Source organism: Candoia aspera, chromosome 17 (genome assembly GCF_035149785.1).
Source record: "Candoia aspera isolate rCanAsp1 chromosome 17, rCanAsp1.hap2, whole genome shotgun sequence".
Taxonomy (NCBI): domain Eukaryota; kingdom Metazoa; phylum Chordata; class Lepidosauria; order Squamata; family Boidae; genus Candoia; species Candoia aspera.
The window spans coordinates 11,198,275-11,222,885 of NC_086169.1; the positions used below are offsets into that span (position 1 = coordinate 11,198,275).

General features: G+C 54.5%; 1 protein-coding gene across 1 annotated transcript; it reads left to right on the plus strand.

Annotated features, from left to right (window-relative positions):
* The first annotated feature begins 5,987 nt into the window (after positions 1-5,987).
* Positions 5,988-23,125, plus strand: MEX3A (mex-3 RNA binding family member A). Its single transcript, XM_063316733.1, has 3 exons — positions 5,988-6,149; positions 6,342-6,561; positions 22,023-23,125. Exons 1-3 carry the CDS (start codon positions 5,988-5,990, stop codon positions 23,123-23,125), a joined length of 1,485 nt encoding a protein of 494 aa, XP_063172803.1.
* Positions 23,126-24,611: the final 1,486 nt, after the last annotated feature.

The window sequence follows — 24,611 nt, forward strand, 5'->3', positions numbered from 1 at the left end:
TATTGTCTTCTTCCACTTCTGTGCATTGCTTGTTTAAAAATAATTCCTTATCTCTTCCGGCTAACCTCTGGAATTTTGCATTTAATTGGGCATATCTCCCCCTATCACTGTTGCCTTTTGCTTTCCTTCTTTCTTGGGCTACTTCTAGTGTCTCAGCAGACAGCTATTTTGCGTTCTTGGTTTTCTCTTTCTTTGGGATGTATTTTGTTGCCGCCTCCTGAACAATGCTGCCAACTTCTGTCCAGAGTTCTTCCGGGACCCTATCTACTATGTCCAGTCCCTTAAATCGATTCTTCACCTCCACTGCATATTCCTTAGGAATATTAGCGAGCTCATATCTAGCTGATCTGTGGGTCTTCCCTAATCTCTTTAGTCTGATCCTAAATTGTGCAAGAAGAAGTTCACGATCTGAACTACAGTCAGCTCCAGGTCTTGTTTTTACCGACTGTATAGATGTCCGCCACCTTTGGCTGCAAAGGATGTAAAACAGGTTTTACTTCCTTGTATTTCTTTGTATTTTTATAATGGCTTTTATAACCTTTTATTTGTAACCTGCCCAGAGTCACTTTTGTGGTGAGATAGGCAGTGCATAAATTAAATAAATAAATAAATAAAATAAAGATGTTTCTGAAAACCCAGCGGGAAGCAGGGATAATGTGTTCATCGCAGGGCACGTCGCTCACAGGTTTGCACATGGAGAAGAGCAATGGCCAACAGGAGCTCCCTCTCTCCTCAAGTCCATGTGTGAGTCCATGTCCTGAGGTCCCTACATATTTAGCCAGAGCAGGCATAACATGTTTTCCAGCATATTTTAAATCTTTGACCTCTACTTTCTTTCCCCTCAACACTTTACAACTGACCACAATTGTCAAATTCACAGCAGTGGTCTGAAATCAGAAATTCATTGGTTCAGGAACATGCCACTGTTGCGTTTTATGTCACCATGTAAATTGTCACCTATTTGAACCATCTTCTTAACAACCAACCGTGTAAAAAAGGGCATAGCTAACTTCAGAACGGCTAGCCAGAACGAGAGAAATACTTCCAAGAGGCGGCGGTAAGTCTCTACCAACACCCAGAAGTTCCTCATTAGTTCTGGCCAAGCTGCCAGGGAAGATGCCTCCGTTTATTTGTCCGTCTCTACGGTGCCACAGGGCATGGCTCGCGTTTTCGCGACTGGTGCCAGGCGGTGGGACCGGGAGCATTCTTCTCCCTGCCCGCAGGGCTCGGCGAAGAGGTGCCCGAGGGAGAACAGGGACGGAGCAGGCGTTGCCGATCTGCTGCGCCGCTGCCCCGCCCTCCCCGGACGGCCGAGGGAGGGAATCCTCCGGGCGACGGAAGAGACCGGCTGGGCGCAGCGAGTGGGAGTCCCGGGGCTGCGGCCGGCTCTCCCCTTCTCCGTGGCCGCAGCAGCCCCCTCCCTTTCCGTCCCCCGCCCCGCCGAGGGAGAAGCCGGCCGGCAGCACCCGGAACGCCTCCCCCCGGGGGTCTTCCTCCTCCTCCCCTCTCCCCCTCCATCGTCCCCCTGCCCCCTCCCCCCATGAGCTCATGCAATCACAGTCGTGGGAGAGACATCTGTTTTGATTCAAAGGGGGGCTGGCGCTTTCCGGCTCCAGTAACAAAACCTTCCCGCCCCTCCGTCTCCCCCTCATTTCAATGAGAAAAAAAGGCATTCCTCTCCGCTCCCCCCCAACCCTGATCTGGGGAGAGGGCTCAACCCAACCCTGCTTCCCCTTCTTCCCCACTCCTGCCCAGCCTGCCCCGCTGATGGTAAAAGGGCAAGGGGGGAGGGGTTGGGTTACATCAGCCCGGAGCTTGGGGTCCGGTTCACCTTGGCTTTGTTCAGCGTCTTCGCTGCTCCCCACCGGCAGCAGCACCTGTGGGCCCACTCCCACCAAGCGAGTGCCGGGCCTGGGTGCAAGAGGTCCCGTGCTGCCCACCCTCTTTGCTTTAGTGCAGCGTTTCTCAACCGCAGCAACTTTAAGCTGGGTGGACTTCAATGCCCAGAATTCCCCAGCCAGCCTGGAGGATGGCTTGGCTCTACCCCATCCTCAGCCTTAGCAGCATTATGCCACGCTGGCTGGGGAATTCTGGGAGTTGAAGTCCACCCAGCTTAAAGTTGCCGCGGTTGAGAAACGCTGCCCTAGCGAGTGCTTTCCCAACCTGATTGGCATGGGACTTCAGGTCCATCATCCCTTGAGAGCACCAGTTGCAGAAGGATGGCGTTGAGCTAAGCCAACTCTGGTCTCAACTGACAAGGCCTCATGCAGGTGATGACACTTCCCAGCCAGGAGCTGCAACAGGGCGCCAACCTAGGACTGGCAGCAAGCCCCGTGCCAGAGAATTGGGCTTTCCAGACCTCAATGGGAGCGGAGTGGGGTGGGATGTAATCCCATGTGGTTCCTTGGATCCTTAGAGAAACCCTGAATCTGGATCTGAGAGAACTTTGCCCTTCTGCTTTCCTCAGCGGCTAGCCAGGGCCCATTCCTTCGAGCAATGAAGCAGAGGGCAGCCAACCTTTTCCGGGCCAAGGGCCCCCCTTGACTTTTGGAGAGGTGGGTCTGGGTCCGCTCCAGAAAGTGGGAAGGTCAGGACCAAAACTATGCTTGATTTCATTGACATTTTAAAAGTAGATGTGATCATTCTTCACATGCTTAATAATTTTACTTCTGTCGCATTAAAAACAGCAGCTTTTAGAATGGGGCCAGTGGGTACATCCAAAGCCTCCGATGCTGTTTCCTCGCCTGCCAAGTACCTCAAAGGGCAGTGCTAAATGTTTCAGGGAGTGAAAGCTCCTGGCCAGCCTTGGATGGTCCCTGAAACCTAGGCGGGGTCAGACCTTGTTACTATTTGGATGGGGGACCACCAGGAAATTCTGTAGGCAAGAAGTTGAGAAAATCCTCAAGGAGTCCCCATGACTATCAAGAAAACTATAGGGATGTGTCTTTCTAGTCCCCAGGATCTTTTCTGCAGTGCTAAGTTTGGGGTGTGTGTGTGTCTCGGGTGATGTGCTGGAGCAGGTCTAGAGGTAGAACCAACCAGGGGCAATCAAGTTTCAGGTCACAAGGCCTGGAAAAATCCATCAGGTGGAAGTTGCGGGGGCAGGCTTTGGGTGGCTGGACCAACCGGGAGAGGGCAGGGGCCTGCAGCAGGAATTGGTGCTCAGGGCTGCTGCATCGGAGAATGCCCCTGCCCATCCTGCCTGCTGCCCAGTTCAGCCCAGAATCCAAAGGAGCCTGGTGACACCTTTGCCAACTCACTTGTTTTATTAAGGGGCAGAGGCTCTGGCAAGCAGCCGCTGCCTCTCATTTTCGGCTCCCATTGGCTAACAGGGGTCTTCTACAAACTCAGACTACACAATAATGCATCCAGCCCAGCTGGCTGCAGCTAGAAAAGAGCCTTTGTGGTGCCTTAAACTCTTAACAGTTTTATGAGAGCCTAAGGTTTGATGGGCTGCTGCCTGGCTGATCAGTCCTGTCCTGAATTATAAGGAAACACGCCTCTGGTGGTGGGGATGATGGCAAGGAGTGGCAGTGCAGAACTAGAGGTCCAGCCATGCTAATTACTGTATGAATGCTCACCATTCACAAAACAGCTACTGGGCGATGACAGTCTCTGATGTTTCCGCTTTCCTTGTTGCACAGCGATAGGCCTATCTGTCCTAAGAAGAATTTAATAGGCATTACAAGTAAATGATGCCCCCCCCCCATATGCACACACATACATACTGGGAGATGATCAGGGGTAGAAACTCCTGGTGTTGTGTGGGAAGCTCTCAGATCTTTAACAGGGTTGCTGGTGTAGACATAGAATAAAATTAGCATCTCTCTCTGCCGTGGGTCCTGAATGGCTGCAGTTTTGACTCAGAATAAGCGGTCACCACTTGGAGCATCAGAAAAGGCAACAGCCAAAACCTGATTGAGCAGGGACTGTTCTTAAGTGGCTGTTGAACAGAAGCAAGGACAAATTTCAGAGTGAGGTGCCTGAGCTATCGAGCTATCATCAAAAATAACTGCACTTTTTTTTTCAGCTGGAGGACCAGATTGATTTAACACTTGACTTCCGGTTGAATAATTTTCATACTTAAAAGTGCTTAATATATTCATTTTGGACATTTAAAATGGTTTAATAATATGCAAGTTTGCCACATCTCCCCCCCCCATTGTTTCCAAATGGCCCCTGTTCGTATGTGAAATCATACAGCCTAAGCCAATCCGGCGTTTGGGTTCAGACCAGCTTTACGAACCCACCAGGATGCAAAATGGAGCCATCCAGCTTGGCCCCAGGACTCCCAGCTTGGAAGCCTCTGCACGTGCACGCACACACACACACACAGGTGCCAGGAAGCAGGCCTACTGGTGCCAGCACACTCTTCCATCTAAGCTCTGGACCCCTCAGCTGTGAGTGGAGGGGAGCCGCGGAGACCCAGGCCAGGGCAGGGAGCAGCTGGAGCCCACGTCCACCAGCGACTTCACTTGTCGTCGGCCCGCCTGGCAGCTTTTCGGCTCCAGCCTCCGCCCGGACCTGGAGCACCCAGGCGAGTCCGTCCCAAGGCGCCTCTCCCGTCCCCCGGAGCGGTTCTGGGGGACCGGGCGTTGGGCGAGCCGGAGGCCGGAGCCAGCCGGGGGGGCTCTGCTGAAGGCTTCCCCGCGCTTTCTCCACGACTCCTCGTGCGTCCCTTGATCGAAGCAGGGCGACGCCGCTCCCGGGACGCGGAGGGGATGCGCGGGCCCTGCGCCGAGGCCCTCGGGGGCTGCAACTGTTCCCGCGCTCCCAGGACGGAGGCGCGGCGGCGGCGCCGGTTCCCTCCGCCCTCGGCAACGTTTTCCACGGGGTTCGGTGGCTTTTCAAGGGAAGGGGGGTCCTGCTGCGGAGGAGGACCCCGGGTGGCCAGCAGATGCTCCCGGACCCCGCCTGTCCTCCCGCGGAAGGGCTCCGGCTCCGAGGCCGGCGGCGGGCAGGAGGGCAGGGCCGCCGCGCACGCATGCCCCCTTTCTTTCTTCTGCAGGTCTCTGCCTACAGCCCCGCGGAGCCGCCTGCCCTGCTCGCGCCCGGAGAGCGAAAAGGGGGTGTGTGAGCCGCCCTGGAAACTACATCCCCCATCAGCCTCCGGGCCTCTTCCTGAGTGTCAGCTCCAGGCTGCAACCAGGGCATTTGCAACAAAAGAAGCTCTCCGGCCGCCGCCGCCGCCGCCGCCGGAGCCCTTCGTCGGGCAGGGGCCCCGCTCGGCGGACCTCGCGAGCTCGCGGCGCGGCTGGCCGACGCGGGCGGACTCGGCGTTTCTCGATTCGGCCGGGTCTCCCCGCCCCGCCCCGCTTCTCCTTCTGCTGCGCGCTCTCGCTCGCCTCCCTCCCGGCTCGTCTCCACACCCCCTCCGCTGCCAGGCGGGGTCTGGGCGAGCAGCGAGAGCAGAAGGCAGGAAAGAAGGAAGGAGGAAAGAAAAGAAGAAAAGAAAGGAAGGGGGGGAGGGAGGAAGGAAGGAAGGAGAGGAAAGAAAGAAAGAAAGAAAGAAAGAAAGAAAGAAAGAAAGAAAGAAAGAAAGAAAGAAAGAAAGAAAGAAAGAGAAAGAAAAGGGCGGACGCGCGGAAGAGCTTTGTGCTCCTGGATCCACGTCGGGCAGGAAGATCAGGTTTCAGCGCAGGCACCGGGAGAGGCAGCAGCCCGAGCCGCCAGAGGCGAAAGGAGCGGGGAGCTGGGGCTCGGCCAGCGGGGGAAGAGGGGAGGTGGGCGGGGGTCTCTCTTCTTCCCTCCCGGCCCCTCGTTCCCCCTTTGTGCCTCCCCCTCCTTCCTCGCAGGCTCTTTGTTCCCCTCCTCCTCCTCCCCCTCCTCCCCACCGCCCAGCCCCCTCCCCTCCCTCCCTCCCTCCCACCCGCCAGCAGCAGTAGCAGCAGCAGCAGCAGCCGCCCCAGCGAAAGCAGGAGCAGCCCCATCCTCGCCATCCCGCCGCCGCGCCCCCCCACCCCCCTCTCTCCCAGCCTTTGTTAGCCATGCCTAGCCTGGTAGTGTCAGGGATAATGGAAAGGAACGGGGGCTTCGGGGACCTGGGCTGTTTCCCGGGGAGCAGCAAGGACAGGGCGCTGCTGGAGGACGACCGGGCGCTGCAGCTGGCCCTCGACCAGCTCTGCCTGCTGGGCTTGGGGGAGCCCTCGGCCGCCGCCGCCGCCGCCGCCGCCGCGCCCTCCGCCGCCGCCGCCGCCTCGGCCTTGGGGGGCGGCGGGGCGGCGGACGACAGCAGCGGCAGCCAGCCGGCGCAGCCCCCGCCGCCGCCGCAGCCCCAGCAGCCCGCGCCGCTGCCGCCGCCGCCACCGCCGCCGCCGCCGCCGCCGGCCTCAGCCCAGCAGCCGCAGCAGCCCGCGCCGCCGCCAGCCCCCAAAGGCTCCTCGGGGGCGGCCCTCCCGCCGCCGCCGCCGCCGCCGCCGCCGCCGCCCGGCGCCCCCGAGGCCGGCAAGCTCTGCGTCCTGTACAAAGAAGCCGAGCTGCGGCTGAAGAGCAGCTCCAACACCACCGAGTGCGTCCCGGTGCCCAGCTCCGAGCACGTGGCCGAGATCGTGGGCAGGCAAGGTGAGCGGGCGGGCGGGCGGGCGAGGGCCGGGGACTTGACGGCCGCGCTGCCCATTGTCTCCGCCGCTGCCCGGCTCCGCGTCTCTTCCCCGCTCGGCTCACGCGCTGCCAAGTGCCACTCCCCCTCGCCGCGGCTCTTCCTCGCCGTTTTCCCCGCCACGGTCGCGCCTCCCGCCTGTCCGCTGCCTGCCGCCTGCCTTCCCAGCCCGGTCCCGCTGCCGCCCCTTTCCTTTGTCCCGCTCGCCCGCTCCCCCCGGCGGCCGTTGGGCTGCGCTCCCGCCTCCCTGCCTGCCTGCCTTTGTGCCTCGTCCGTCCGTCCGTCCGGCGGCAGCGGCGGCGGCTGCACTTGTCTTCCGGGCGCTCCCGCGCGCTGCCCTTCCCGGGCTTCGCCCGCGCCTTCTCCCTACCTTCCCCGCTCGGGTCTCCCTTTCCCCGGCTCCGCTCCGCGCGGCTACGGCCCCCGGCCGGCCCGTCCCTCGGAAGCCCGGCCTTGCCGCTCGCCGTCCCTGCTGCCCGCCCCCCCTCGCCCCAAGGGTGCCCTGCGGAGGCGCTTTCGCGGCTCCCCCGTTGCGGCTGGTCCTGCGGGCGGGGAAGGGCCCGGGGCTGGGCCACTCCCCCAAGGTAACCGGGTCCCCGGCGCCCCCCCCCCGCGGGAGCTACCTGCGCTTTGTGCCCCCGCTTCTCGGTCCCCCGCTAGATTTCCCCCTCCCCGAAGGTGACTGATGGCCACTGCAGGGGGTGGGCGCGGGAGGTGGGGCCCTTCCAGGCCGGGAACGGTTTCCCAGCACGGAGCCGAGGCGCCTTTTCTCGGAAAGGGCCGGAGATGCCAGCTGCTTCCCGGCTAGTCGGGGACGGTCGGAGCAAAGGAAAGGCGCCGGGAATCCCGCTCTCCGCCGGGAGCGACCAGCTCGTTGCCTAGGGGGAAAGATGCTGGAAAGTTGCGCTTTTCCTTTGTCTCCCTCGGTGTGCCCAGATGCGTGTGGGGATGCGCCTATGGCATTTTATCCACATCCATAGCAGGGGCACGATGTTAATGGAGAGAGAAGCGGGGTGAGGATGTTCCGAAGAAAGAAGCGCCCGGCGTTAAGCGGTCGGTCTCTGTAGAAACCCGCCAGTTACTTTTAATTGTGTCCAGACCTCCACCGTCCCCCTTTGTTGCTGTAAACATCACGGTCCAAGTCGTGAGAATTTGTTGTGCCTTTCAATCGGCTGGTGCTAGGGAGATTGTGGGAAAGGCTGAGAAAATCCCGTCTTTTGTTGGGTGCCTTTCTGGAAGCAAAAGGGGGTGTGGTTCTCCTCCGGACTCTCTCGCGGCGGCTGACGGGGGGGAGGGAGAGGGAAGGAGGCGAGTGCCTAGAACCGTCAGAGGATGCAAGAACAGATTAATGGAAGGAGGACTTCCTCTAGAACCGTGCGATGGGGAGATCCTCGGAACGGTCTGGATTTTAGCGTCCCTACTTTGGCCTTTTGTATCCCGGCGCGCTCTCTCGTTTTGAGCGGAAGGCTTTTGTGTTCTTACCGAATGACGGGCGGCGGCGGCGGGGCGGGGGCGGGGGCTGCAAAAATTACATCCATCCCTATTTGTGTTTTTGACTCTTTTATAGTCCGGTGCTGAGCAATGTGAGAAGGAGGGTGGGGTGGAGTTTATGTGCCCCACCCTCAACAAAAGAATGCCGGCAACCGCTAAAGTTACCTTGTTTAAAGGGGAGATCATTGTGGTTGTAAATAAGAATGGTTGTTCCCGGGCAAGCACATTTGGAGGTAGGTTGCAGCTCCACATCTATATGCGCCAAGAAGAAGGGGGGGGGGGTTGCTGGGGCTGTGGGGAGAAGTAGGAAACTGGGATTCAGAATGGGAATAAAGCTGTGGTGGAAAAAGAACTTGGGTGAAGTTGGAAGGGTCAGACTTTTAAATCCAGAAGCAGATATTAGAACAAAGGAACAATATTAGAACAATGGAACAGGCAGAGGTTTTTCTCCTACAAAGGAGTACAAGGCTGTGAGGCCCACCAGCTGTGCTCCTGCAGCAGAGACGACCCTCCCCCCCCCCCGAACAGCACCTTTCTGAGGCATCAGTGCATCACAACTGATCTGGTTGTAAATCCTCCAGAAATGGGGGGATTAAAAACGTCTTCCTCTGCCCTAGAATCACTCAGAGTTCATTCACATGCTCTGGAAAAGGGGAAAAAAAGGTACACAGGAGAGCCCATGGTGTGTGTGTGAATGTGTGTGTGTGCGCGCACACGTATGTATGTGTGTTTCTTCCCCTTCCCTTGTTTCCTGCTGTCCACACCGCCCCACCGACAAGAATCCTCTTTTGCCCAGGCATACCACGCTGGTGCAGGCAAAGAACTCATAAGGTGCATTGCAGCGAAAGACAGCCTGCTCTTTGTTTAATTAGGCTGGGTTCTTGCAAGGGGATAAAAAGTGTTCTTGTCTGTACCATTTTTAAAAGGAAGCCGTGTTTTAAGCCATCTCAAAAAATGGAAAATGTGTGCCTGGCTACAGAAGATGCTTCTTTTACATATGCAGAGTTACCTGCTGACCCTCACTCATTAGGCAAAGGGGTTGTTTGTTATCAACATGGTAGACAGCAGTGTGCTTAGAAAGGGCTGGCAGAAAAGAATGGCTGCTGGGGGGGGCAGTGAATTTCCTCCCACTGTTTGCAACTCATATAAATATGTAACAGCTACATTCTTGGTACAACTGCATCAGCCCTGCTAAGTCCTTTTGTTTGCTTGTTTAGTTTTCCATGGAATGAGGTGGTTATTTCGCATTACCCCAAAACCAGGGATTCAGGAGAGAAACCCTGACAAGGCCCAGCATCTCTTAGGAGCGCCCGTGGTTCCCGGAAGGCTTGTTCTGAAAAGGACTCCTGCTGCCTCCATGCAACAAAGAGAGGGTTCTCTGCCCCATTGTTCCCCAAGGGGCCTGCTGATGGGGGTTTTGGGAAAATCCAACCAATCTGTTCTCTTGAATGCAGACAGCGTGACTTGAGTCTGGGCCCCATTTAATTCACCTTTCTTGAGTTTGGGGGAACTGCAGAAAATGGTCCTGTTTCATGGCGGCGGCAGCAAAAAAAAAAAAAGAGGATATGCTGAGAATCTCAGCCTTGTAGATGGTCTGAGCCAGCAAGGGGAAATTAGTCTCTCTTGGAGAACTGGCATTCGGTTCTGCCCGCCCTTGTCCAATATGGGCGATAAACACACGTCCCTCCTCTGCCTTCCTGGTGTGGCTCATGAGGGTCACCCCCCACCCCCCCGGAACCAAGCCCCATCTCCATGTTGGCTTTCTCCAGACTTTCAAGGGATCAACTCACACATAGAGGGAACAAGGGGTGGATGTGACTTGAGCGAGAGGATAGGTGGCATTAAGAAAACCTGGGAAGAAATAAAAACAGAAGCCTTCAGCTTGCCCCAAAATAAGCACAGGCTTTTGTGGAACCAATTCCAGTTTAAATCTCGTTGAATTCTTCTCCTACCTCTCGTTTCCTTCATCAGACTATGAAAAGGCATGCTGTTAAAGAGGTCAGCTGCACAGGCTTAAAAGGGCAGATAAAGACCCAGTTTGTCTCCTTGAATGCTTGTGAACAGCCATTATCACTCATACTTGGCACCCTGTGTACTTGGCACACTCGGCACCCTGTGTGAGAGGAACAAAGGTAAGGGTCCTCCACCATAACAGGTAAACATGGAGTTCAGCTTCAAAAAAGTGTGGCCGTGCTTGGTGTGAAACACTTGTAATTTTCTCCTACACCCTGAATTTATATGGGGAGGTGTGGAAGAGTGGATTCAGTTGACATGAAAGGTAGCATAAGAACCACCAATTTCCTTGGAACATATCTGCATTCCGTGTTTTTAAAAAGCCACTTGCAGGCTTATTGTGGAGTAAGAGAACCTGGCTCTTCCATCTGAAAGATGCAGGATAGCTTTGTATTTTAAGTGCCCAGATCCATTTATTTAATGATTATTTAATTATTAATCTTGTGTCTACTTTGCTTCATCACAACTGCTCATGGACAGAGTATGAGATTTGCTACACCGGAAGAAAAAAAAGATAATAATGGCCAATTGTTAAATGCAATGTTTCAACCTTGGTTTCGCTGACCCGATGGCTGCATTCACCTTGGAGAGGGGTTGGACCAGGATGCAGTATAGTGGTGAAGATTTGGCCTGGATCCCAGGGGATCCAGGTTCAGATCCACTCTCAGCCGTGGCAGCCCCGTGGGCAATTCTGGGCCATGCACTTTCTCTCAAGGAAACTATCTCACAGAGTTGTTGCTGTGGGCAAAAGATAGAGGAGAAGGAGATGCTGTGTGTGTGCCACTTTGAGGTCATGGAGGGAAAGTGGGGTAGAAACGTGGCAAACAAATCAATAAATAATACATGGAGCCGATATACCAGTGTTTCTCAACCTTGGCCGCTTTAAGATGTGTGGACTTCAACTCCCAGAATTCCCCAGCCAGCAAGGGAGTTGAAGTCCACACATCTTAAAGCGGCCACAGTTGAGAAACACTGCAATATAAGAGTTATCAAACTGTTTGGGCATAGCATCTAATCTTGTGTTTTGTGGACCTGGATTCAGGGTTGAGTGTGTTGTGTGAACCCAGCCACATCTGGTCACCTGCCACTAAGAAGGGGCAGCTGGATACAAAATGCTTGACAATGCTCCTGGGAACATGCCTTGGGGTGCATCCAGACCAGGCTTTTACGACTGGATGTGCCCCACCTCCTTCTGGGACTTTTCTTGCAACTCTCCCACCTTCCTTCTTTTCATTAAAAAAAAAAAGAGGCTCCACAATGGCTTTTGATTAGTAGCCGCAGGAACCATCTGTCTGGAAACACCCTTAGACGGGTCTCCGGAGGAAAATTATGAGCCCGGCAACCCTCCACGCGTCCTTTCTCCTCGGACTGGGCGGGTGGATAAAGGTGAGGTGGATGGATCTTAAGCCGGGAGCAGAAGCAGAAGGGGCGGAGTGGCCGAATCTTGTGCTGTCCCTGGCATTTCCGCTGGTGAGCCCCGAGGGCTGCCCAAAGTAAAACTGCTCTGGCCTCTTCTCTGCCACGGTGTGATCTGCCTTTTCTGTGCAGTGAAGCAGCCCAACACTCCTCGGATTGTCCGAGAAAGTCTGTCTACCTTCCCTTGTGTTGGACCCAGATGGTCATGCTCAGGGCAGAAATTTTTATTTATTTGTTTGTTTGTTTGTTTGTTTGTTTATAAATTTATTCACCGCCCATCTCCACCTCATGGGGGACTCTGAGCGGTTTACAGTACAAAAAGAAATCATGCCTGACTGGCCCCTTGGGTCGCAGCTGGGTGCATTGTAGCAGTGATGCCAGGCTCCTGTAAGCATTACGGGGCCGTACTTCACCTTAGCCTTCATCTGCCCATGGGAGGCTCCATCCAGGTCAAGCGGGAGGCCCCAACAGTCTGGAAAGATCCAGAAGACTTTGATCAGCCCAAAAGGAGAATGGACCACTATGGAGCAGCCGAGGTGGGTGGAGCTAAGAGGCAAGTCCCTCACCTGGCGGGGAGCATCCTCTGCCCTGCAGCTGCCCTCCAGATCAGCGGGAGAGGAAGGAGATGGAGATGGCACTGGGGTGGCGCAGCTCACCTGTCCTGCATGGGGCTGCTGCAGGGAGGGGAAGAGGGTCTTTGTAAGCCTCCCTTAATTTTCTAGGCCTCAAGGTGACAACACTGTTATTGCAGAGACGGTTTTCTCATTTAATAATAAAATTAAATGGGAGCTATCAGGAGTTGGCCAAGAATTATTTTCCTGTCACGGGCACAGGGCTGGCGGGCCAATTCCGAGAAAACCTGATGACTTATCTAAAGTGCCTTGGCCACCCGGATGCCGTTTCATCACAGATTTTGGAGTCCGCTCCCTTGGAGGCATGCAACGAAGGTTGAATTTTGCCCCCGGGATCCATCCGTTCTTGCCTCCTGCTCCCGAGGCACGTGTGCTGCTGCTCCTGAGCAGGTGCAGAGGCCAATTCCCGCGCCGTTAAGGGGCTGCGGAGGCTTTTCCCACATCAAGGATCAGGAGGACTGATGGCTTCCAAACAGGAGGGTGCTCGAGGCCTTAAGCTCTTTTCTAGACGTTAAGGTGCTGGACTCGAACCAAGATCCCCACCCTGGCATTTGTAATTCCTGAGGGAGTGGATGAGGTAGTTCCAATGACCACGGAATGGAAGTGGTGAGTCAGCTCAGCAAACAGTCAGCACAGACAGAAGCCGCGCTTTCCCTCAAAGCCTGCGGGTCCCGCTGCCAGGTTGTTGATTCTCTGCATTAGATCAGCGTCTCTCAGCCTCGGCCACTTCAAGATGTGTGGACTTCAACTCCCAGAATTCCCTGCTGCATTGCATTTATTTCTCGTCCTTTCTCCAAATGCTCCAAGCGCTGTTCCCAGTCTTCTCCCGTGCCTTTTGGGTGGCGTTCCCTTCTCCAATTTCCCCCACAACAGGAACCTTGTAAGGAAAGCCGAGCCCACAGGTAAGCTGTGCACAACAGGCGAACACCTGGTCCCAGCTTCACAAAATGCAGCGTCCGTGTTCCCACAATGAGCAATTCACAAGCAGGTACAACCGAACGGTCTGGTGCACACAACCGGGTAGATCGAGGAATGGCTCTCTGCAGCGCGCTGAAGCAGAAGTCGCTCAACTCCCATTTGGTCTGGTCCAGCGAGTTCCACAAACCAAGTGCCAACTTGGGTGCCAACTTGGGTGATGCTGGTTTTGCCTGACCTACGCTCTGTGCTTGTTCAAGGCTTGCCAACCCTCCCTGCCAACCTGTCCAAGAGGTGGGGGAGGAAAAGGAAAGGGCTGAAGGCGGAAAGGCTGCACCTTGCTCGTGCCCCGAGAGAGCAGCTTCCTCTCCAGATGACCCGGCTGGCTCCTCTGCCATCGGAGGAGAGGGTGGGGCAAAGATTTGGTCTCTGTGGCGTGGAAAGAAGGCAGGGACTCCCTCCGAGCGAGGGCAGGCTCCCTGCATGTGCAAATCAGCCCCTGCGTTGTCGGCCAGTCAGGAGCGGGCTCTGTGGTAGAGAAAGGATTTGGCATTTGAAGATTTGGCAACAAGGTGTGCTGAGGCTCTTTCCCCATCAGACGCAATGCATGCCAGCCGCTGTCTTCCTTTGGGCATGCCCTGGAGATCCACCTCTGAGCAAGGCAGCGCAACCTCCTCAGCCGGACCAGGCTTCTGTGGGGAGACAATGTGCCACTGTGGCCCTTCGGGTTCCCCAAACCTCCATCAGTGGATCCTTCCCAGACGCTTCCACAGCCCTCCTTGCACCCCTGCATTCAACCGTCTTCCGCGGTTTCAACTGCTCCTCTTCTCCGTGGCTCCCTTCAGGCCATGCTGAATTTGAATCCACCACATGGGCCCGTTTCATTTTCTGACTCTGCCCGTTGGATTTTCGTCCTGGGGCTGAGCTCACACTCCTCACTCAACCGGGAACTGCCAGGTTCATATGACCCACTCCGCTCAAGCAAAGGAACCCGCTTCTGGCTTAAAGAAGACGGCCTCGTTCACACAACTGGCTTGCGCAGTGCCCCGAAGAACACTTGCCAACCTTGTTTTGGCCCCGTCCGGAATATCGTGTGAACCATCTCTGCCCAATCTCTCCACCTAACAGTGAAGATGCCACTCCTCCTTTGGTCTCATGGGTGAGCCAACTGAACAGCAGAAATGGTGGAGTGGAGTTTTCTAGGGGGGGCTGGTTCATCCCTGGGTCGGGGGGCACAGGAGGGTGAGGTTGTTGCCATGTCTGCAGAACAACCCGGCAGGAGGGTACCAGCAGAGCTGAAAAGGAGCAGCAGCATTTGCATGCCTGTGCCCGCTTCCCGTGGCGTCGGATGAGGCAGAGGCCCAGACCAGCTTCTTCTGCCATTGCTTGGCAGTCGCTGCTGAGCTGGCAGCCCCCATCCTGGCCAATGTTCCCCATGAATAGAGGCCCGGCTATGATTTCTTAAAGCGGTGGAAGGTGGACTGAGCAGCTCTTTAAATGGGGGAAGGGTTGGCCTGGAGACAGTTCAGGACTGGGACCCAGAGCGGCAAGTTGGAAGTGGAGGCACCCAGCACTGAATGGATCTTCCCGGCCAGGAAGAGAGATGCCTGGTGGGAAGCCGGGGGCAGGCCTCAGCCGGCAATGCTGAGCAGGCACTCTGTCCTGGGGCTGTGGGTCAAGACGGTGGAGGGGGTGCGGTGGGGCTGAGTATCAGCCACGCACAAAAGAGGGCAGGCGTGCAGCGCGGATTGGCCCAGCCGCCCCCAGATGCAGAGGTCTGCAGCCCCGCCCCTTTTCTGCAGTCTCCAGATCACACTGCTGAAAGTTGGCAGCAGAACTCCCCAGGTTTTGCTTCCCTTAATGCCACAGTAAGCCAAGCAGGTATGTGATACCTCTGCGAGATGCAGCGCATCTATTTAATTTAGTCTCTGCCCACCCTGCCAAATGTCAGCCCTGCCCCTCACCCCAGTCACCCTTTAACTGCAGCCTGTCTTAAACAAAGGGAGGTCGATGGTCCTTTGGGGTGGAATCACCAGGCAACTGAGATTTGGGGTGAACAATAGAGTGGTGGGTTTCTTGGCCCATCTGACCGCTGAAAGGAAATGCTTCTGGGCCTTTGCAAAAGCAGCCAGAGACGGTTTGAAACAGCCACTTGGCTGCAGTCATCAGCCTGTCAAAGGCAACTGCCCTCCATTTTCATAATGCAAATGTGCAAATGTTTTAGCAATTAGTCACTTTGGGCACTGAAATTGTTTGCTTCCTTCAGAAGCTAAGGGCACGATTCTGTGTGGATGCCATCGGAAGTATTTCTTTCCGCATCATGAAGAGCAACCGTTCTGCAGACTGGCAGCCTCGTGGCCGTGAAAAAACCAGCTAAACGCATTTTGCCAGTTTTGGCGGTCAGCTTCTGCTTCCACAGATTGGACGAACACAGAGGCCCGTTTGCCTTAACCAGCATTCGGCCATACTTCTGGCTTCCGAGATCTCACATACGTCAGAGGGTGGGCATCAGGGCCAAAACTTTGGCTGTTCACAAGGGTGGCTGCGAGGGAAGATGCAGAAACGTAGGAGGCGAAATTCTGCATCCCGAGCTAGATCGCTCCCGGACTGAAGCCTTCTGACACACAAAAGGCTTTATGCTTTAAGATTAGCCGGAGACCAACAAGGCTTTCCCGTTGAAGTTGTACATCTGGATGCTTTTCCTTGCCATCCAGACGGCCAACTCCAGTCGCTCTCAGTCAAGGCAACGAAGGGAAAAGCATGCTGAGAAATGCAGCGTCTGCCTGGGTGAAACTTCCAGCTGCGAATCAGCAGACTGGGAATCTGGGGCAGGTGGAAAGTGTGTCACAGTTGGTCTGTTGGCCTCCCCTGCCACCCAGTGTCCATCTCAAGACCCCTTCTTTCCCCTCTGCACCTGCTGGAGCCCCCTTCCCTGCCCTCCACCCCACACACTGCTTCCTGAGAGCGCCCTGAAATCATGTCTCAAAGCCCAGCTTGGTGGGGCACCCCCAGTTTGCCCTCAACTGTGATTTAGTGCTCTTTGAGAGAGCCAGCCATGCAGCCAGCCCTACAGCATGATTGTGCCAGTGTCATGTTGGTAAGGCAGCAGGGTGGGGGCACAGTCCTGATAGTGGGCTGGCCCAATCCAGGACATGGATTTTTTTTTAAAAAATCTTTGCTCTAAAAAAAAACAGCATTTAACATTGCACTGGGCATCACACACATTTGGCAGCTCTCTCGCCGTTTTATATTTTTACTGTGTCTTCCCCAGCACAAGGGGGTGCTTTTCTGCACAGATACTGGACTCCCAGGCAGGAATATTGATGATTAGGACAACCAACCTGCATTGCAAGCCAGATTTAAGTCTTTGAATGCCTGGCTACATCCAGCCCAATAAAGAAGCCTTGATTCCTCGTCAGTAATGCTCTTTGGAGGGGCAGCCAGATGCCAGAAAGCCCTCCTCAGTGACCTTCTGGGGTGGTCTCTGGTTGGTTCCCTGTTGACTTGGGAGGAAATCCAGGTTCGCTTCAGCATGAGGCATGAAGTGGTTCTCAGTGCAAAATCCTATGGCTAAAATAAAACATTTTGAAAACCTCTCTGTGATTGTGATCTTGACACTGCACATCAGCCAGCACAGTGTTTCTCAGCCCCAGCAACTTTAAGCTGTGTCGACTTCAACTCCCAGAATTCCCCAGCCAGCTGGGAGTTGGAGTCCACACAGCTTAAAGTTGCTGAGGTTGGGACACACTGTGCTAATCGCAACTGATTTGTTGGTGAACTGTGTGTTTGGCCCTGGGAGCCATTTGTCGTTCAGAATTGCAACCTGGGATCCTATCTCGGGGATCCTGTTTTGCTGTTTGTAGGCAGCCCCATGGTTGAGTCAGATCCTCACCTGGCCGTGCATGGGCTCCTCTGGTGAGCTTTTCTTTCTGGGATCTCAGCAGTAATTCCTTCCCTGCTTCTGCAGCTCATTGATTAGCAGGTCCAGGGAATGGTGCTTGGGCTGTCTTCTTTCCTCCATAAAGATGGCCCCATTGAATGGCGGGCCCTCCTTGGCTTCCTCCGTGGCACCTTCTCCTTCACCTTCTGTCTTCGCCCCTTGCAGAGTGCCTGCCAAGGCCCAGTTCACCCTCCTGCCTAACCCACATAGTCCTTCTCATGAGCTGATCTCTGGTGGGGAGAATGTGGCCCACGCTCATGCTTTCTCTGAAGAGAGACAGGCTCTTTCCTGTTGTGACGCCCAGATATTGGAACCCCCTCAGTAAGAAATCCTTTTTCTTTGTTCTCTTTCATGGAGCGCCTTGACGGGCAGTTTTTCTCAGATGATGGCTATAAATGTAATTTTCTTTCGGGCAGGTATGTTTTTTTTAATGGGGTTTAGGGATCTGTGTGCACATTTTCTACATGTCGCTGATTAAGAGTGGGGGTCCCAGTGTGGACATCCCTGCTCTTACACCGGAGGTCATTGCATTATGCAGCTCCACCGCTTTCCGTACATCCACCATCACAGAATCCTTAAAAATGTAAGGAAACTCAACAGAACGCTTCCTCTTGTAATGGATTGGGTGGAAAAATAGTTGTCATTGCCAGCTCGTGTGCCATTTCTGCGTTCATTGGTGTCCTGGTTTAGCTGCGTCCAGGAGAATTTTAATTCTGAGGCTCTGCGTCTTCCTAAGAGTGAGAAACCTGGATGATTTCTCACTCTTAGTACCAGGGAGCAGAGGAAATTGGGGTAACTTGTAGCTCCTGATGCTGGGCAGAGATACTTCAGGTGGCATTGTGTGAAGGGGGATATCGAACGGGGTTCCTGAGCATATGAGTTTGTCTCCTCTTCCTCCCAATTATGTTCTGTGGAAAAGCTAGCCTTTGGGGAGGAGCGTCTGGTGCTGAGTATCTCCTAACCCTCCTCTTCAGGTAGTTGAGATGAAGGTGTAAAAAGGCCAGCCTCCCAGCACTCTGGCCTTTCTACGCCTTCGGCCCAAGAAAATCTGGACAGCCAGCCTCCTGAGGGTCAAGGGTCTGCAGAGGTGGGGAGAGATGGTCTTTCTGGCCCTCCAGGTGCTGCTCCTTCATTCGTTGTGGGACTACCTGAGGATGGGGGAGCTCCAGGTGCTCACAAGCAGTGTGAGGCTCTGGGCAGCACCCCTGCCCCTGCCCTGCCCTGCTGGAGCAGTCACCTGTGATGTGCCACCTCCCAGAGACTGGGCCACGTGAGCCAGCCAGTCCCAGGCAGCCTCTGGAGGCCAAGGCATCATCACCATGTGGCCTCCCAATGGCCGGCTACAGGGTTGTCCAACCATGGCCCGCGTTTTGCCCGCTGGTTGAGATGGACCGACTTACATCGAGGAAAGCGGCTCACCCTGAAAACTGGAGGAGGGGCGTTGTGCCGCTCCAAGAAGGGGCATTGTGCCACTCCAAGGGGCCTTGGAGTGGCTAGGATGAAACGAGTTCTCGGGGAGAAGCGGGGAAATAGCTCCTGATCCCCTTGAAGGAGAGATTGCCGCTGTGGAGGGTGTACTGGTTCGGGTGTCCCGTTCCACCACCACCCCCAGCATCCTGGGACCAACAGGGCCCCCCACCCTCTCGAAACTTTCTCTGGTTCCTCCAAGCTGCAGGACAGGATGGGCAGATGGAGCCTGTCTTGCCCAAAAGTTGCTCACCTCGAGCTTCCTAGGAAGGATGTCCCCCCACCAACCTTCTTGCTCAGTTCGAAGCACCAGCCTGGCCTGCCTGCTTCTCTTCCGCCGCGCCTGGCTCCATCCTCTCTCCTCTTCCGGGCCTACATCCACGCACACACACACCCAACTACGGCTCTCCCCTCCTGGCCGCCGCCCCCCCCCACCAAGAGGCTGGTGCAAATGACATTTGTTCTTCGTTAAGCTCCTGGCTTGACTCGGTTTCCCGCCATCTGCTCCCTGTGTGGCCCCCCTTCTTTTGTCTCCCTGTCTCCATGACCCCTTTGTTCTGGCGAGCTCAAGCTCCTCGGCGGCCCTCTCCTCACAGCACCAGATGCAGGGGCAGCTGGAGGGGGAAGCGGGGGATGAGTGTGGAATGTTTGGGGTCTGCCAGGGCCTGGGGGAGAGCTGAGGGGGGCAGGGGGAGCTGAGGGACGGGGCAAGAGGGCAGGTGGTTCCATCATGGCATGACCGGATACGATGGGAAGCTGAGGACGGGCCTTTCGTGAGGAAGATGGGTCTGGAAGTGAAGACTTGTCCCTCCTCCCGGTCCTCAGCATCCACCCTGGAGGCCGGGGGGTCGGGTCCTCAGTGGCCCTCAACTCTGGCTGCTGTTTTAGGACGCCAGCTCAGGACGTAGTACGACTTGCTCATTGCCGGCCAGCCTGGCATGCCTAAGTGAGACCTTATGGTAGAGGTGGAGGGGAGAGTGCCCCCCACGAGAGCAGGGCAGGGGGCGTGGGGTTTGGGGGTCCCCCAGGGCCAGGAACGTTTTGTCGTTCCTTGCACCTCCCCCTCCAGAACTGGTGTGCAATCTGGGGCTCTCCTCAGCTCCTGCTCACGGGGCTGGTGGGAGCGACGGCTAAGAAGGTCTTTGCACAAATCCATCCTGCACAGAGTCTCCCAGTAGTCACTCATGCTCTGGTCAGCTTGCGCATGGGCTATCGCAATGCGCTTTGTGCATGGCTGCCCTTGAAAACCGCTCGGAAGCTGCAACTGGTCCAGAAGGCAGTGAGTGGCCCAGGCAGTTCTGCTCTGCAAGCTGCACTGCTCCCAGCGGGCTTCCAGGGGCAGCTCAGGCTCCTGATGATCACCCTCCAAGCCTTCCTGGCATGGGGCCTGGTTATTCAAGGGACCATCGGTCTTCTGGGGTTGCTCCCCATCCTGGACAATCGGGCACGGTTGGCATGGTCCAGACCCCTTCCTTTAGGCAGTGTCTCCTGATGGGACCTAGGAAGCGTGGCTTCTCTGCCCAGCACCTTCCCTCTGAAATGCCACCCCCCACAAGATGCATCTGGCTCCCACTCTGGCTGTGTTTAAGAGCCCTGGAAACCTGGGTCTTTCCCGAGGCCTTGGGTTAGAGAGGGTGGCAGGCCCTGCATGTTTGATTCTTTTTCAAGAATCATTTTCTTCCAGACATTTGGGTTTTTGATTGTGTTTTATGATTATTTTTACTGTACCCTACCCAGAGTCATTGCAGAGTTAAGCAGGCTTATAAATGGAATGGAATGGAGGAAGAATAGAAGAATATAGAAGAATAGCATAGCATAGCATAGCATAGCATAGCATAGCATAGCATAGCATAGCATAGAATATTAATGGAAGGGAAGGGAAGGGAATTGAATCAGGGATAGGGATTGGGTAGGGTAGGGTAGGGTAGAGTAGAGTAGAGTAGAGTAGAACAGAATAGAATAGATTAGAATAGATTAGAATAGAGGAAGCCCTTGCTTAATGACCACAATTGGGACTGGAATTTAGGTTGCTAAGTGGTGCAGCCATTAAGCGAATCCAGACCCGATTTTATGACTATTTTTGCAGCAGTCGTTAAGTGAACCACATGGTCATTAAGTGAATCACATGGTTCCCTATTGATTTTGCTTATTAGAAGATGGCTGGGAAGGTCGAAAATGCCAATCACATGACCGTGGGACACTGCAGCCATTGTAAATGTACAACGGTTGCTAAGCACCCAGATTGCGATCATGTAACTGTGGGGACACTGTGATGGTTGTAAGGGCAAGAAACGGTCACAAGTTGTTTTTTCAGTGCTGCTGTAACTCTGGATGGTCTCTAAACAAATGGTCACTAAGTGAGGACTACAAATAGAACAGAAACAGAGCAGTCTAATCCGTCCTGAAGGTGGGTGTCTGTATATTCTTAGTTGGTGGAATGCAGGCCACAGTATGGAGCAGAAATCCTAGTTTGTGTAGAATAGCCCGAGCATGCTTGAGGCAAAGATGGACTTTGGCCGCGTTTGTGGCACAGTGGCCCAAATGTGCCCAAGATGGCTACTGTATTTCCTGTGGCACATAGCATAGGCATGTCTATGGGTCTTGGCTGACCTCTCAGTCAGCCCTATTCATAGCAAAGGCAGGGTTTAATCTTTAGGCCTCTTTTTCCTGCCCGGGAGGGTCACGGGAACAAGGCCTCCCATGTCCGGGGGGTGGGGGTCGGGGTGGGTCAGCCATTGAATAGCAATGCTTACTGCCTGGAACGGGGCTGCCCCTGCCCCTTAAAAACCTTGACCTTAGAACCCTGTGAAAATTGTGGCCAAATTACACTTTTCCAGTGGGACAGAAGAACAGCGATTAATGATATTACGCACCTTTAATGTATGATGTCTACTAAATGAAAAATAAGCCAAATCCAAGTATTCTTGGGTCCTGGCCCTGCTGACCTTGTTCAAGCCCTCTGTGCTTCTGGGAGTACAGCGTGTGGGTTAGTATTGCTTGGACTGAAATAAGTCACGTAACCCTACTAAAATTAGGACGCCTGGCTCCAGCTTGTGGCAATGAATTGCATAAACTGAAATCTGAATAAGTGGTTTCTTCTGGGTGACTCCCAGTTCCTGAGTCTCTTGCTTACTGCAAGAATCTTCCTAGATCAGCGTTTTTCAACTTTGGCCACTTTAAGAGGTGTGGACTTCAACTCCCAGAATTCCCCAGCCAGCATCACTTATGGAGAATTCTGGCTGGGGGATTCTGGGACTTGAAGTCCACACTTCTTAAAGTGGCCAAGGTTGAGGAACACTGTCCTAGAGGAATGGGGTTCAGGCTGAGCCTGAACACATCCAGCGAAGGGGCGGGGAGGGGGGGGTCTGTCAAACTCCTCTCACAAGGAGGAGGAAATGCTGCCTTCCCGCTCTAGCCATTGTTTGCCCCATTTTCCAAATGCCTTTCCTGCAGCAGTCTGAGTTGCAGACGCATATGTCCTCTGCCTCCTTCCGATCTGGGTCCGGCTATTAAGCTTTCTTTCCTCTTTGTTTCTTCTCTGCCCTTAAAGGTTGCAAAATCAAAGCTCTGAGAGCAAAGACCAACACCTACATCAAGACTCCAGTCCGCGGCGAAGAGCCCGTCTTCATGGTGACGGGGCGGCGGGAGGACGTGGCCATGGCCAGGAGGGAAATTATTTCGGCAGCTGAGCATTTCTCCATGATCCGGGCATCTCGCAACAAGGCCGGCCCCGCCTTCGGCAGCGCCCCCACCTTGCCAGGACAGGTCACCATCCGGGTCCGGGTCCCCTACCGCGTCGTTGGCTTAGTGGTGGGTCCCAAAGGAGCCACCATCAAGCGGATCCAGCAGCAGACCAACACCTACATCATCACGCCCAGCCGTGACCGGGACCCCGTCTTTGAGATCACCGGGGCCCCAGGCAACGTGGAGCGAGCCCGAGAGGAAATCGAAACCCACATAGCTGTCCGGACAGGCAAGATCCTAGAATACAACAACGAGAATGACTTCCTGTCTAGCAGTCCCGACTCGGGCATGGAGAACCGCTACTCGGAGGCCTGGCGGGTCCACACTCCGGCCCCCGGCTGCAAACCCTTGTCCACCTTCCGCCAGAACAGCCTCGGGTGCATTGGCGACTGCTCCATGGATCCGGCCTACGAGACACCGCGGCTGAATGACCAAAACGACTTCAATTACAGTTACCTCTTCCCGAACTACGGGGTCAACAAGCAAGACCTGTATTACGGCGTCCCCGAGTCGGGCACTCCCCTGTGGGCTGGCCAGGAGAACACGAATCCTGTCTCCGTGCTGTTCTCCAAGCAGCGCTCCGGCAGCGCAGGCGCAGTCCACCCCAACTCACACCGCTCCCCCTCCTCGTCGATGCAAGAGCCCCCCCTCTCCGGGCTTCCGAGAAGGTCTCAGGGGGAGCCCTTGCAAGGGTTTTCCAAGCTGGGCGCTTCCGCCACCACCCGGACGTCCCTCTCAAGCAGCCGGGAGTGCATGGTGTGCTTCGAAAGCGAGGTGACGGCAGCCCTGGTCCCCTGCGGTCACAATCTCTTCTGCATGGAGTGCGCCGTGCGGATCTGCGAGCGGACCGACCCCGAGTGCCCGGTGTGCCACGCAGCAGCTACTCAGGCGATCAGGATATTTTCGTAAAACAGGCAGCAGCCGAGGAAGCCCCAGGGGACAGGAAGGAGAGCAGGCGAGAGAAAAGATGGAAGGAAGGAAGGAAGGAAGGAAGGAAGGAGGGAAGGAAGGAAGGACATCTGAAGCAGGAAGAGAGAAACAGACATTAATTTAAAGAGGAAAGAAAGAAACTATTTTAGGAGCAATGTATGTTACTTTTAAAGAAAATAATGATAGTGGTGGTGACGACGACGATGATGGATATGATTTAAACCCAGAAACATTTGGGCAGGCAATTTGCTACGCAGTGGTGGGCATTGCTGATTCTTGGTGGCGAATTCTTTCTCGAGGTGCTCTGGGGGGGGGGGCGACCTCAGGCAGATCTGCGCCCACCCTGGAGACTGAGGAACACCTCCCGGGCTGCTGCCCCTCCTCTAACCACCAACCCAGCCCTGGTCGTGGTCAGAATGCGGCCGGAAGGTCTTGGCCGGCCCGGTGGACAACAGCTCTGGAAGGAACTCAATCCGATGGATGGGAAGAAAGAGTCAAAAGCAAGAAACCTCTGGGAACTCAATCAAACGAGGGCACAACTGCATTACCTCAGCATTTAAAAAGAAAAAAAAGAAGCAGCTACAGATCTTTATATTCTGTTTCCTCTATTTTTTTCCTAAGAAGAAAAAAAATGTTTAATGAAAATGAATAATATTTGAGCCAGTGAAATGAGGAAGGGGGCCGGAAGACGCCCTCAGCGAATCCTCCTGGCCACGTTAACCTTTTCGTTTGGAGTCTTCTGAGCCACCGCAAAGGGTTTCGAACATTGATTTTTCTTTTTCTAGTCGAGCAGGGATTCATCAAATAAGAATCAGGAGTCACTAACAGGGTATTTCCAAAATGAAAACAAAAATCCTGCATGCAAATCAGCCCTCCCAGATTACTGGTGAGGGTTGACCTTCATAAGCTTGCATTTCGTGATGCAATTTCAAAGATATACCCATGCAGAAAGAGAAGTATTTTTCTTCCTTTTTTTCTCACCTGATTTTAACAACCATTTCACATGGAAACCTAAGAAAGTGATCATGCAATACTGGCAGCCAAGCCCCATTTTAATCCACAACCCAACAGAATGCAAAAAAAAAAAAAAGGAAAGGAAAAAAAAAGTAACCACTCAAATTAACATGTTCATATATAATTTTGTTATCTAACTGGACCAAAACTTTTGTTACTCAAAATCAAGTAAAAAGATAAAAAAAAGAAAGAGTATTTCCTTATGGACCAAAACCTCTTTTCACTGTCCTCATCTGGATCTTCCTGAGGTTATCTAGTTTTATATATTCTATTTTTTTCAGAATGAAGCAGACACACGCTCAAAAAAAAAAGGGAAAAAAAACCTAATGTTGAATTGCCTTGTTGAACATCCTTCATCATTTCAAGACATTTGACTCCTGCTTTTGTTATCTCAGATATCTGGTCCAATGACCGGGAGTTGGCGAGCTGCTATACTGGCCTCCCTGCCAAT

Coding starts and splice junctions, on each gene's coding strand:
- MEX3A (XM_063316733.1), top strand. CDS start 5,988: ATGCCTAGCCTGGTAGTGTCAGGGATAATGGAAAGGAACGGGGGCTTC. Junction 6,150..6,341: donor TGGGCTTGGGGGAGCCCTCG/GCCGCCGCCGCC, acceptor TCAGCCCAGCAG/CCGCAGCAGCCCGCGCCGCC. Junction 6,562..22,022: donor CGAGATCGTGGGCAGGCAAG/GTGAGCGGGCGG, acceptor CTGCCCTTAAAG/GTTGCAAAATCAAAGCTCTG.